At 51.2% G+C, this 13,583-nt stretch overlaps 1 protein-coding gene across 1 annotated transcript in view; it reads left to right on the top strand.

Annotated features, from left to right (window-relative positions):
- Positions 1–1,680: 1,680 nt before the first annotated feature.
- HMCN2 (hemicentin 2) overlaps positions 1,681–13,583 on the top strand; it is a 111,516-nt gene continuing 99,613 nt past the window's right edge. Inside the window, exons 1-5 of the mRNA XM_067542193.1 lie at positions 1,681–1,686; positions 4,494–4,842; positions 7,111–7,181; positions 9,879–10,037; positions 10,432–10,554. Of these exons, the coding sequence (XP_067398294.1) occupies positions 1,681–1,686; positions 4,494–4,842; positions 7,111–7,181; positions 9,879–10,037; positions 10,432–10,554 (708 nt within the window). The remainder of the gene's footprint in view (positions 1,687–4,493; positions 4,843–7,110; positions 7,182–9,878; positions 10,038–10,431; positions 10,555–13,583) is intronic.

Genomic DNA, 13,583 nt, shown 5'->3' with positions numbered 1-13,583 from the left:
CTGGTTCCACTCACAGCTCTAATGCAGGCTGCCCACATATCCAAAGGCAAATTGCTGCGCCTTTCTGTTCATCCGTACCTTCCCCCATCCCTGGGGTGTAAAATGAGGGACTGTGGAATCATGGGGCTAAATTCATTAATGTTTGCAGAAGCTTCTGGGATGGACGAAACAGTGGCACTGCCCAGGCTTGCCTGCCTTTGACGCACTGATGCTCATTAATGTTCTTTCATGCTGGTGCCATTAGCTTCTGCTCCATGTTCCTGGTATCCAGGCCAAGATCCCGCTGCGTGTCACGAACCTTCCACATGTCCTCCACCTGGCCCTAATGCTTCTCTTTCCAGCTCCTCTTCCTAGGACTAGCAGGTGATGGTGGATTCTGTCTTATCCATTCTTTCCTGTGGTAGCTTCTCTTTGCCAAGATAGCTTCTAATCTTTCCCATATGCTCTGGCCTTTTCTTATTTCCATATGCACTGACCATGACCTTATCCATCTTATTCTGATCTCCAGCCATTGTTTCCTGTGATTCCTATGTGTAGCAAGTGAAGTAAAGTGCTGTCATTCTTGATTTGGCCTGCAACCGATGATGAGGATGTTTGATATTAATGTCTTGTAATTGTATTGTCCAGAATCTAATTGAACTTTCCCTCCTCCCTCTCCCCAACCATTATTATCTGTTTGAGCAATTTGGCAGTAGATAGAGAAGGGGCCACTGGGCTGCATGCATGAATTATGCTTTTGACATCCTACGAAATTGCTTTTGCAGTTTTGTCTGCCAAGTCTTCTGGAAATAAGCTGTGAAAGGCTTGTGTAAACCCTTCGGTGCAACACATCTCTGCAGACAGTACGGTCAGTGGATAAGGCTCTTGACTATGGGACAGCCTAGCAGGGATGTTAAACCTCCACTGCCGACTCGCTGTGTCACTGTGGGCAAGTCATTGCCTCTCTGTGCCCTGCCAAACTTTGTTGAGTCTAGTCAGCTTGTAAACTCCTTGGGGCTGAGACTGTCTCTCACTATGTACATTGTCTCCCCTCTGCAAAGTGGGATTAAATGTCCAGTCACTTCAGAAGGAGAAATCAGCGACAGGAAGGATGGGCATTTTCTTAGTGGAAATTATTTTCTTTATTCTATATACATCAGTCCTGGAACAGAGGTGGTCACAAACAGCATGCAGGAAATCCTCTTGTTCAGTAAGCTCAGCCCATGCAACAACACCCTGTTCCTCAGAACAACTCTGCCCCATGAACTGACTCTACTTAGATTAAGGCAGAGAACAAACTTCCCTGCTGCAGCTCCCCCAAAGAATTTGCATCACAAAACTGGCAACAATGGAACTTTTCTTCAGCTTGAACAGTGCTTGCACGCTAAGAAAAATGACTTGTAAGGCTATGAATGTACAATCCTGACTCCCTGGCCACTCCTGAAAGTACTGACCACTTCCCTGATGCTGATCATCCTCTAAACTCATTTTAGTTACACTGTGCCAGAAGCAGCCCCTTACCCATGAGCACGGAGGGGGGCAAGCCTGCAGGGAGCTGATACGAATGCACGCGCTGCAGATGGCTCCAGAAGATCTCCCCTTGCTGACATTAGTAGGCCCCTTATCCTGCCTGGGGACCCAGCCGCTAGAGGGCAGCATCACTCACAAAAGCCTGTAGGTAACAAAGCGAGCGCAGACAGCATGGAGGTGGGTTCTCTGGGCATCCCTTTCCTCCTGAGAGAGTGGGAGCCCCTCCTGTGGAACAGCACAAAGCTGGGGCTCTGAGAAAAAGAGGCAGCCGTGAATTGAACGTGCTTCCAGCAGGGAGGGAGGTGACAAAGCAAAGGGTCTTCTCTGTGACGCAGGGGCCTGCATTTCCCTCAGATCCCTGGCTAATGTGGATTTTACATGCCCTGTGCAACCACCATGTCTGGGAAGGAGCTGTGGCTACAAACAAGTTTGCTTTCCAAGTAAGTAAAAATGCCCTGGGAAGGGCATGAGCTACTGGGCTTGGATTTCTGAGGCCCTTCCACTTCTCTTCTGTCTTTCCAGCAGAACTGGAAACACTTCCGTGCTGCTGGGCCCTCGTTAGGAGTTTGGGCTTGATTCCCAGGTACTCTGTCCCCCTCCCTAGCCTTTTTCAGAGGACAGAAAGGTGACTGCCTGCTGGGAGAGGGTAATATATCCGGGGTGGTGACACTTCCCTTGCATGCACCCCTTAGCCTGCCTATTTCTGCTTTTCGACCATCCCTCAGTAGGGGCCTGTGTGCAGAAAAATCCTGCTTGGTTGAAAAAGAGGTTTATTAAAAAAAGGGAAAAGAGCCAGGCTCAGCTGTGGCTGGAATTGCTCTCCGTATGGGCTCCAGCTGGGCTAGGAAGTAAAAGGTTGGCGAGTAACAACAGCAAAGATAATTCCAGGCAATGAGCCACCAAAGCCTTTTTGGAAGGTGGTTGACAGAAAACAACCCAACGAAACAGCAGGCAGCCCGTAAGGCGCTCGACCCACCTGTTAAGCTATATGCAGCAGGTTCAGAAACAAGCGTCTCCTTGACTAGGCCTTCCAGAGGCAAAAAAATAAAATGGGCTGGAGTCTGTTGTCACTGGGTCACCTCCAGAGTCCTCCAGTGTCCATCTGGAAAGGGTGACTTCCGCAGCGCAGCAAATGTTCACCTGCTGCTGTGAGTAAAGCCTCCTTCCTTAGAGGTTGATCATCTAGTCCAGTCGCCCTCGTTTAAACGCATCATCCTGTCCCGGCTAAGTGAAGAGGGGACCAACTGCCCAGCTGCTGCATCCCAGGGCAGGTGCGGAGGAGGGCAAGGCCTCTTGCTGTTGCTTTGTAGACCATATTTTGTTATGTGTGACGTGGGTAGATTAAGGCAGGTTGGCGTCTGTTTCTGGAGGGAGCAGTGAATCAGACAGAAGCCCCCAGCTGACTGCTGCTGGCTGGCTGACCTGTGGGGGGTGGGGGATACCTAGGACTCAGGGGAAGAAAGAATAGTTCCCACCTCTGTCCAGGAGGTTGCCATTTAGGTGCATCTGGGACCTTTCTCAAGTCCTGTCTGTGAACATTAACACCTGCACTGTGCCAGTGCTGCCATCTGTCTCTTTAAAGACTCTTCTTCCGAGATTGATGAGATCTCTGCCTTCTTGCTTTGTCAGTGTTTCCTTGGTGCGATAGGCTACTGCAGGAGTTAGAGACGTGGGAGTTCAACAGCTCCTCGAAGGACACCAGAAGGGTGGGGGCCGCCCTGCTGTGGCCTGCTATGCTAAGGTCTTGTCTACAGACCCAGTGGCACGGATTTAACTTGAGTTGTGATTTGAAAGCTGTTCAGTTAAACCTGTACAAAAGGCTGTGTGGACCCTCTTACTTTGGTTTAAATCTGGTTTGTTTTGGTTTAGCTTAACTTGATGAGGAACAGGATTAAGCTAAAACTGAAATCAGCCACTCTGAAACCTAAATGAGTGTGCACCGAGGGGTTTGCACCCGTTTAACTGAGCTGTTGCAGGTTTGTGTGTAGACAAGGCCTACGCGTCTGGTCTGACATCGCTCTGTTGCACTCCTCTGTAAGTCTGTAGGGTTACACTGACATAACAGAGCAGAATTTGGCCCAGAGAGTGAGGAAAATGCAGACACTTCCATGAGCCTGGCTGCAAAACACAGAGAGAAGCACTGAATGCACTGCTTCTGGGCTCTTTCCTGGCCGCCTTGCCCCCTTTCACCCTCTGGCCATAGCAAGCGATTGATCCCTGAATCTGCTTTGTTCAGCTGCATGTCAAGTGCTAAGGGGAGCTAGATCTTGCCCACAGGGTCTTTCCCCTTCCCCCACCATCCCCCAGCTTGGAGTTGCCTCATGGGTGCTCCCCTTTCCATGTCAGCTGACATCCCAGCTGTTCTCTCTTGCTGTACATCTTTCCTTCTTGGCCTGGTTTCCCCACACCCCGTGTCCTCCTCTGACCCCCTGCATCATTCAGCCTGTCTCTGCTGGCCTGAGAGGGGCATGTTTGAGTCCTATGGGGAGGGGAGGCCTGGGGTGGGGTGGCTAGTATGTGAGTGAATCCTGTGAGCTTTAGGACCTGCTTCCAATCTCCCCTTCCTCCAACTCCCCTCCCCCCCCCCCCCCCCCCCCCCACCGCCTGGCCAGGGGAGTTGCCCTGAAAGTGCTTTTATTCTCCCTTGCAGAAGCTGCACTTTTTGGGGGACTGGTTTTCCTTCCTTCAGGCAGCTGTCGGTGGCTGTGCTTCTTGCAGGGTCTGGATTTCTCTTGCATCCCCCCGCCCCCCTTTCCAAGGAGGGCACTAGCACAGCAGCCCTGGAAGCTGGTTGGTTTGTTTCAGGGATGTCTGGCTGGGAGAGGCTGGGAGTGAATGGGAAGGCCCAGGGGAGCTAAGTGCAGCTGGGGGCTCTCCTCTGGAAGCAGCTAAGGAAAAGACAGGCTGATTTCTCTGTGTGGGATCCTGCTTGGCCCGGGAGTGTGAGAGCTGTGGAGAGAGTCTCAGCCCTTTTTTCGGGGGAGGGAGAGAGATACTGGAGAAGGAGCATTTTGCAAAAGGAATCTCGCAAAGGGTTTGAGGGGGCCACATCCCCAGGCAGCAGCAGGGGCGGAGGGGTTGCCTGTCCCTCCCAGGCCATGCATCACAGAGCAGGACTCCTCCTGGGGCTTTGGCTGCTGCTGGCTCCTGGCCTGGGAGAGCCCAGCCCTGATTCTGGAGGGGTCACCTTGGCCTTTGTCTTTGATGTCACTGGCTCCATGCACGACGACCTGGTGCAGGTGATAGATGGAGCATCCCGGATCTTGGAGCGGACACTCGGCAGAAGCACAAAAGCCATTAGCAACTATGCGCTGATCCCCTTTCATGACCCAGGTAAGGCGGTTCCCATTCAATCAATTACATCGCACTAATCCTGTTGAGAGCAACGCATTGCACTGACCCAGGCCCCGTGGTTCTGGTCCAGAGCAAAGCACTGCATTACACTAAGCCAGAACCAATGCTTCCACACTAATCCGAGAAATGCTACGTAATACAGGACTCGTGGGCTCCATTTGTGCAATAGATTGCATTGCATTCATTTAGGGTCATTGGTTCCAGTCGTACTGAGCCCGTTTAGTTCTGGGGACTGGGTTCTGGTCCTGTAAAAGGCCTGGTACTGAGGATCTGGGACTCTGGCCCAGTAGGAACCACTGATGATGTGTTCAGTACCACGTGGTTCTGTTGACCCTGTCAGTATGAAAACAAACAGATCTGCATTTAGTAGTGATCAAAGCCCCCCGCCCTTTTTAGGCAACTTTGTCTGCCTGGTTGTCCCCCTTCTGATCCTCAGCTTTTCAGTCCTGTCAGGCACTCACCACCCGGAAAACTGGGAGGTAAATGCTCCAAACACAGAGCAGGATTGTGCTAATGTGGCTAGACTCCTTAGTGCCTGACTCGCTGACTAAAAAGTATCCGTTTAAATTTGAAAAGCGTCAGTCTGACCCAGACAGCCAGAGTCATGGAAGCTGCCAATTTCCTGAAGTGATTCTAACCAGCCTCCCCAAAGCCTATGAGATTCCTGCCGCAGTTGATTCTCACATTACCATCTCATTTCCATTGCTTTAGCCTCAGGTCATTGCTTAATTCAGGGCGATGCAGATTGGACTGGTCTGCAATTCCCTCCAGTCCCAGAGCCTGAGCAGGGTTGGGCCGGTTCAGGGCTTGGGTGGGAGACAGACTCAGAGAGGCTTGGTGCTGCAGGAAGGGGTATTGGTGACTCCAAATATGTGTCTGCACTGCCAAGAGTGTTCTTAACTCAGGTTAAAATTGCAGTGAAGACCTGGCAACTTGGCTTTTAACTCAGGGTAGCAGCTTGAGTTGGACCCTGGGCTGCCCTGTAGGCTTGAACTCTAGCTTCTTGAGCCAACACAGAACCAGCAGGATATTAAGGGCCCTGTAGTACCGCAAATGCTGTATATTGACTGTGATGTGAACCTGAAGTCCTTGATCCTTGTGGGCACTAAATGAGTGCAGATCACTTTTCACAAGGATTAATGATGGTGTTAACTGTGAGGACCCTGGTTGTATACTAATTTGGGTAATTACGTCCTGTCTCCCTAAAAATCCTCCTTTGCATTTTCTGCTGGATGATACACTTCACATCATGTCCCAAAATACTGTTGCTGCATGCTGTTACAGTTACTGTGATCCACCCCAGAGTTGGCAGCATTTCTGTGGTTGGGTAAAGAGATGCCTTATAGCTGTACAGTTTGTATAGCAGTTTAAGATCCTTCTAGCTGAAGAACACTACGGGGATAGACGTAGTCACTGTTTAGGTGAGCTCTGATAATAAACATGGAAACAATGCTCTACGTTAAATAAAGATGAAAGTTGCTCCTTTTCCAGGTCCTTGCTTTTTATACACATCCGTGAGGTGCTAATCATTCGTAACAAATAAGAACAAGCTCTCTTCCAAAAATTAATACAGAAAATAGCACTGATGAAGAAGGGAACATTTGAATTAAAAATACTGGAGACAAAAGGAGATGTCGTCAGAAGCAGTAACTGGATTTTTAGCATGAACTAGCATCTATCTGCTGTGTATGTTCCTTAAAATAGAAACAGGGCCCCTCTTTACAGCCTACCATCCACTTTGTCTTTGGGAATGCATCTGCCTTTTGTAACAGAGTTGCCCGTTACATCCAGACAGCTCGTGTTTCTTCACTGGTTACTGCTGGAGATGGTGCCCCAAGGAGTTCTAGGCTAGGTAAAGGAGGCCCGGTGTTCTTCTCATGGCAGAGGAGTGTTCTTTGAAAGAAAGCTATCACTGCTGATGCAGGTTTCTGGGGGAAGGCAGGAATGGGTCCAACTAACATAGGCCTTTTGATGACTGCAGTGTTGTTGTAGCAGTGTTGGTCCCAGGATGTTAGAGACAAGGTGGGTGAAGAGCTCTGTGTAGCTCGAAAGCTTGTCTCGTTCACCAGCGGACGTCGGTTCAGTAAAAGGTATTTCCTCACCCACCTTGTCTCTCTACTAGGCCTATTGAGGCTGATATGGGGGAACTTAAGATGAGAAAGTGAGAGAAGGAAGATTGCAGGCTTGTGCCCAGAGAGGAGCAATGCGGGAAAGCGCTGATGTCTGCTGTCTTGCTCTCTTTGGCAGAGGTTGGACCAGCGACCCTCACAGCAGATCCTGAGGAATTCCAGCGAGAGCTCAAAAATCTCTACGTTCAGGTACAGCTGTCTGCCTTGTCTTAAAATCTGTGGCGTTGCTGGCTAGTGCCCTGTGGTAACTGGTATTTTAAACCTGAGTGTGGCCAGTTTGGAAACCCAGCTTGTTTGGTTGGAATGTAACCCTCAGCGGGTGGCAGAGAAGCCCCAGATGTCAAGGGGCAAACTCCTAAGCCATGCTGCCGTGCAGCCTGTGCCAGAGCAAAGGGTTCGGTCTCCTCGTGACATTTACACATAACTGGGAGCATCCTCCAGCAGTGCTAGCTGGATCCTCCCTGCCAGGTGCTGAGTGGGCGCAGCAAGGAATTCTGGTGGCACTTGTCACTCTGAAGGGAGATTCATTTCTGTGCCCAGGGCAGGGAAAGGGGGGGCAGCTTGCCTAGTACTGTGGCTGCCGGGGCCTAGTTCAGCTCCTGGCACAGGTGTGGAGCACTACGCCTCAGGGAAGCATTGAAAAACCGCTTTTGCAATGAGACACAACAGTAATGTGCGTCGCTTATCTGTGCTGTGCTTTCACTTCGCATCCCCCACCAATCCACTTCCCCTTCCAGTTCCCCTCCACCTTCCCCCTCCCTTTATTCCCTTCTTATCAATAAATAAACGGTAATGAATTGTAAAGCAGTCCTTTTTTTATTGGTGATCCTTCACAGAGGGGGGAAAGAAAGATAATTGAATGTTCCAAATGCATTGTGTGGGGCCTGAGAGAGGATACAGAGCCCATTTTGACTGTGCACACAGGAAAGAATCACACATTCCCACTCCTTAAAGGGGCCATCGTCTCTTTCTGCTCCCCTCAACCGGCGAGGAGTGCAGCATGTACTGCACCCTGCTCAACCTCCTCCTAGACCACTTGGAGGGTGGGGGCTAGGAAAGAATGAGTTGGCTCAGAGTTTTGCAGGGGCTACAGAGGGAGTCTGTCTTGTCACTGAGCTTCCTGAAGCTCAACCAAACAGCTCAACATGTCTGACTGATTACACATTATATGCAGCATCTCATCTTGTGTTGAACGCTCATACTCCTTTGCTGCCTTCCTGTTGTCCATGTCCAGTTTGTCAGATAATGAAATCCTCCACGCTCTTAGCTCTGTTTCAGCAGTCATGGAGGCGTTCATTATCTCATTAAACATGTCATCCCGAGTTTGTTTGTTTTTTTTCCGCCTTCTTATCTGCGACAGGCGCTCTGCAGGAGTCTGAGATGGTGTGTTGAAGGCCCCATTGTCCACTGTAAGGGAAGCAAAGCACAAGGCACCCATTGTTAACTCATCTCTTGGATGAAAAGCAATGTCACAATTTATAAATAACCCCCCTTAGCCTTCCCAAGGCTCTGCCTACACCGATGCTCATTTGACCCACAGGATTCAACTTCAGTACTATGCCACTTGCAGAGGTGGTTTTATTAAGTCAAATTTTACCACGATTTAGGTCGGCAAAACTGACATGCCAGTGGAGATGCATACTTTAAGGGGTCGACGGAAGCTGCATTCTGTCAGCCTACATTATCAGTGTAGACCAGGCCTTAGAGTCCTTCGAGATGCAAAGTGCTATGTAAATGCAAGATACTATGTAGTATGATAGTGTAAGTAATAACCGGCTTGGTGATAGCTGAGTGGTCCACTGAGCTTCCTTCTCTATGGGCTACATCAGCTGGAGGCCCACAGGCTGGAAGTGAAGTAATAGCTGTGTCCTAAATGAGTGTCTCTTCCCTGTCCCCTAGGAAAGCTGGCAGTTAGATTCTGTTTTCCTCTGTGTGTGAGATGAAACTGTTATGCTGCTGGGAAGTGTTGGGGTGATGGGAGGTTAGGTTACTCCATTGCTGAGCTGCCTTGGGGACCACCAGGGTGTCTCTAGCAGTCGCCATGCGTTTGCAATGCACATGCTTTGTATGAAGGGTCCACTTGTCAATGATTAACAGGGGTTGCAAGCAGGTTACAGCAGTGCTTCATTTGGAATGGAAGAGGTGCTGGGGCTCAAACAATTTTTTTACTTCCATAACTGATGCAGCACGCCCAGAGGTGCCGAAGCTATGAACTGCCGAGCCTAGAGGGGCCAGGGCTCAGTCCTGGCAAGCCTTGGCACAAATTAAGCACAGGGTTACAGACAGGAATAGAGTGTGATATACGTGGTCACAAGCACACCAGTCGATGGAGTTATAGATGGCTACAAGCAACCTGTTGGTCTGTGTGAGAGTCTATAACTAACTGTTGATTACAACATCTGTTGATCATTTATTAACCCTTCATAAACTACTCATAAATGGAATTTTTATGTCTGAAAAAGGGCATGAATCCCTTGGGATTCCTGAGTGTTTCTGAAACGCAGGGTGGATCCCCAAGTGCGGCTCCTGCCTTTAGCTTCATTCCAGCAGCCTGTGACGTGGCACCTGTCCGTGACCAGGCAGAGCTGCTGTTTGGACTCGTGGTGCCCACCCATGCTTGACACCAGTGCAAGCAAATGGCGACTGTGTACCGCGCTAGCAGGTTTCCCTGGCTCAGAGTGTATCCCCAGGGCAGAGCAGGCACTGCTCCTTGAACTCTTGGAAGATGAGGCAGTGATGATGATGATGGGCCACGTGGTCTCAGCAACCTTTCCCGTCCTTAATGCAAATGCAGACATCCTGTCCCACCCCTCTTTGAGTCCTGGAATCCTCAGTTTGGGCTCCATTAGGATTATGTGGGTTTCCTAACTAGCTCTTTGGCTGCAGGGTGGAGGGGATTGCCCGGAGATGAGCGTTGGCGCCATCAAGCTGGCGGTGGAGGTATCGCACCCTGGATCCTTCATCTACGTCTTCTCGGACGCTCGAGCCAAAGACTACGCACGCAAGCAGGAATTGCTGCAGCTACTGCAGCTCAAACAGTCCCAGGTGAGAGTCCGGCTACTGGCTTGCAGCTGCGTTCCTAGGAGATGTCCCTTCTCTGTGGTCCATGAGTCACCCACGTTCACTCGCTGAGCCCGCAGGGTGAGGAAGTGCTGTGCAAAGGAAGGCTTTCGCAAAGCACAACAGCACCCAGCTTTGTTGGTCCTACAAACCCTATGAACGGTGCCATGTATTGTTTAGCTCCATCAGCCAGTACGTTCTCTGTGGGCTAGCTCTTGACATATACACAGACGTAGAGCACTCTCGTAACAGTAGTTCACATTGTAATCGGCATGTGCTAACCTGCTGCCGGTGGGAGAGGTGTGGGAATGGTTGGCATCTCCCCAGCTTGAAGAGTCTGTTCTGACTCTGTTCACTATCGTGCATTTTTCTCTGGTAGGTTGTGTTTGTGCTAACGGGGGATTGCGGGGACAGAAGCCATCCTGGGTATCGAGTGTATGAAGAAATTGCTGCTACCAGCTCAGGACAGATATTCCATCTGGACAAACAGCAGGTGAAAGAGGTGAGTGGGAAAGACCTGAATTCTGTCGGGTGTGAGCATCTGTGCTCTCGAATGAACTTACACAGAGACACAAAGACACAAACACCCTATCACTGGTGGGCAGGCATTTTTCCCAGAATGATCACTCCATGTCTGACCTCTCAGCCCTCATCCTCAAAGGAAACCTGCACGACACTTTCAAAAGATGAGCCTGGGAACTTAAATTCATAACTTTGCTAGTTGCTAAAAATCATGGACTGAACAGAGGCGTGTGATTTATGGTTCATTACAAGAGTCCAAAGTCCCCCTCTCCCTTTTTTTTTTTCTTTTTCCCCTATGATTGGAGGGGTGTTAACTGGCCACTTCACCATGAATGGTCCCTTAAAATATGTTAACTTCTTATTCTAAACAATCTACTCCACCTTGTCATTAAGTGTGACACCAAGTATCTTCCCAGACCTGAAGAAGAGCTCTGTGTAGCTCAAAAGTTTGTCTCCCTCACCAACAGCAGCTGGTCCAATAACAAATATTATCTCACCCACCTTATCTCTCTCATATCCTGGGACCAGCAGGGCTACACCAAGGCTGCCTACAACAATGGAAGACTTCGTTTTCAGTCTCTTTTAAGTTTTTGGTGACTGGGGTGGGGTGATGAGATTAAGATGATTACAGGCCTCTCATTTGCTGGCTTGATGCTATGATTGTTGCCCTTTAGTGCAGATGGATTTATTAAGTTAGCAATGCAAGGCTCTTTTGTCTTTACTGTAATCAAATTAAATGCGGGGGAAGCTTAGATTGCTGTGCCATGGATTGTTATCCCTCAGGGACTTCCTGGAGACAGCCAGGTTTGGGCATCCAGAAGCGAAGCTTCTGTTCCCATCTAATCCCCTCCCGTCCCCACTCCAGGGGAGTGGAGAAGATGGGTTGTGTCAGGGCTACAGCAGGAGTCTGGGAGTCAGTAGACCTGGGGTCTGTTTCTGGTTGCCTGGCAGGCTATCTGAATGATCCTGGGTGAGGTGCTTCACTTCTGTGGGCCTCCATTTCCCCGACAAGCAGGACCACAGTGGGAGCTCTTGGGTGCTGTGACAGGGTCAGGCCCGAGGGCTACTGGAGAACTTAGAAGGCCGAGATCTCAGCCCCAGGATAAGCAGGTTCCTTTTCCCCTGTTAGCTGAGCACGGGTTACGCCAGGTTAATTAGTACACCTGGAGCCAATCAAGGCCCCCCTAGGACATGTTAAAAGCCTCCTCTCCAGCCAGAGAAGGGTGTGGCTGGAATAGTGGGAGTGAGGCAGGCCCCCAGAGGGTTTGAGCACAACACGGCCTGGCTTCAGGAGGCTGACAGGAGAAAACCCTGCCCAAAGAGGGCAAAGGACCTTTCCCAGGCCTGGAGGCCTGAGGGAAAAGACCCTGCCAGAAGGGGAAGGTTGAACTGGACGTTGGGGTTGGCACTGCCACGCCCAGAGGGGCTGTCTGAGTCCAAGAGCCTCCCCAGACAGGAGGCTGGGAAGGGCCCCTGCTCGAGCAGGGTGTGCGCATTACGCCAAGAAGGGGCACGGGGAAGTAACCCAGGGAAAGTAGCCATTTTCCTGAAGCATGAGGCTGCTGCTTATAGGGTCCCTGGGTTGGGGCCTGGAATCAAGGGAGGGACAGCCCCGGCCCCAGCAAAGAGGCAAGGACCTCCTGTGACCAGAGGCAGGACTGGGAGTCAGCAGGGAGCAGCTTCTCTGCGAGGCGGAATTCCCCTCACCCACCACTAGAGGGAGGGAGCGTGCTGGGGGACGAAGCCGTCCCCGACCTGCCCCTAGAAGGACGCACTGGACCCACAGGGACGGAGGCAGAGCTTTGCCGCAGCGCCCAGCGCCTTTGGAAATCAGGCAGGTCCCTGCCTGATGTTAGGCTCCTGCCTCTGACAGGCTTGACCCAGCGGGTTTGGGAAGCGCTTGGACAGCTGGAGCAGGAGCCCCAGAGTTTGCCAAGGGAAGACTGTAGCAGGGAGCACGGCAAAGTGCTTCGCCTGGGTCCATAGGCGCTGGGGCCCCTGCTGGAGCCAGAGGATGCGGAGCACTGATCTCCTGCCCCCCTGGCTACAGAAGGGAGCCACGGCCTAGGGTCCCAGGTGGAGCGCACGGGGCTACAGGACACGTGCTGTTTCCCTGCTGCAGCCAGGGGGATGGGAGATCAGCGAGGAGGCAGCCTTGTCCCTGAACTCCTTCCCTCTGGCTGCAGTGGGGGGGGACTGGTGGCCCTTCAGGGTTGTAACAATGATATCTGTGGCCCTCGAGCCAGAAAGGTTGGGCACCCCTGCCCTAACTATTAACAAGAGTTTTGGAGCAGGGAGCTCTGCTCCTGCCTCCCTTCCCCTGCCTTTTCCTGGTTGCTGGCAGTTGCACAGTCTACGGACTCATCCCCCTGGGCCAGCTGCAGGGTAATCACTCGTCTGGTCCGAGCAGCTGAGTGGGAACCATCTGGCAATAATAATTAGGCCAAATTCTTTAATTCCTATGACATCAGCCAATGTGTGTGTTGTTTTGTAACTGGCAAAGATCGGCCCTAGCCGCTGTCTCCTTTTCCCTGGCCCTGCTCCCCTCCCTGCACCAGCACCTGCACAACGGTGTGACCGGGATAAACCGTTCACACTGGATCCTCAGATGCTGTATCGCTCAGTGGAGCCCTGTCAGGTTATGCCAACGGAGGATTTGGCCCTTAATTCTGTGTAAAGACTGTTTTCCTTGTTCCCATTATTTGGAGCCAGCTGCAGGGACCTTGCATTCATGTCTGAGGTGTGACACGCTATCTACAGTACTCGGGTGGCCCCCTGTTACCAAAGTAATGGTCCCCCAATACCTGAGCATCCCGCAGCCTGTAGTATATTTATCCTCGCTAGCCCCTGTGAGGTAGGGCCCATAGAGGCAGGGGCTGGGCTCTGGCACTTGAACCCCTGCGTGACTTTCACAAGCAGGTTTTTTTCCCCCCATTTTACATGAATGAAGAAAACGGTTCAAGGAGTGAAACCGAAGGGGGGAGGAGGGGCCGCTGTGAGCAAGGGGGG

This window comes from Emydura macquarii, unplaced genomic scaffold (genome assembly GCF_026122565.2).
Source record: "Emydura macquarii macquarii isolate MOO-44397 ecotype Brisbane River unplaced genomic scaffold, CSIRO-AGI_Emac_v2 contig_691, whole genome shotgun sequence".
NCBI classification, from domain to species: Eukaryota; Metazoa; Chordata; order Testudines; family Chelidae; genus Emydura; species Emydura macquarii.
The sequence above is the reverse complement of the archived record's forward strand: the minus strand, read 5'-3'. Positions and strand labels throughout refer to the sequence as shown.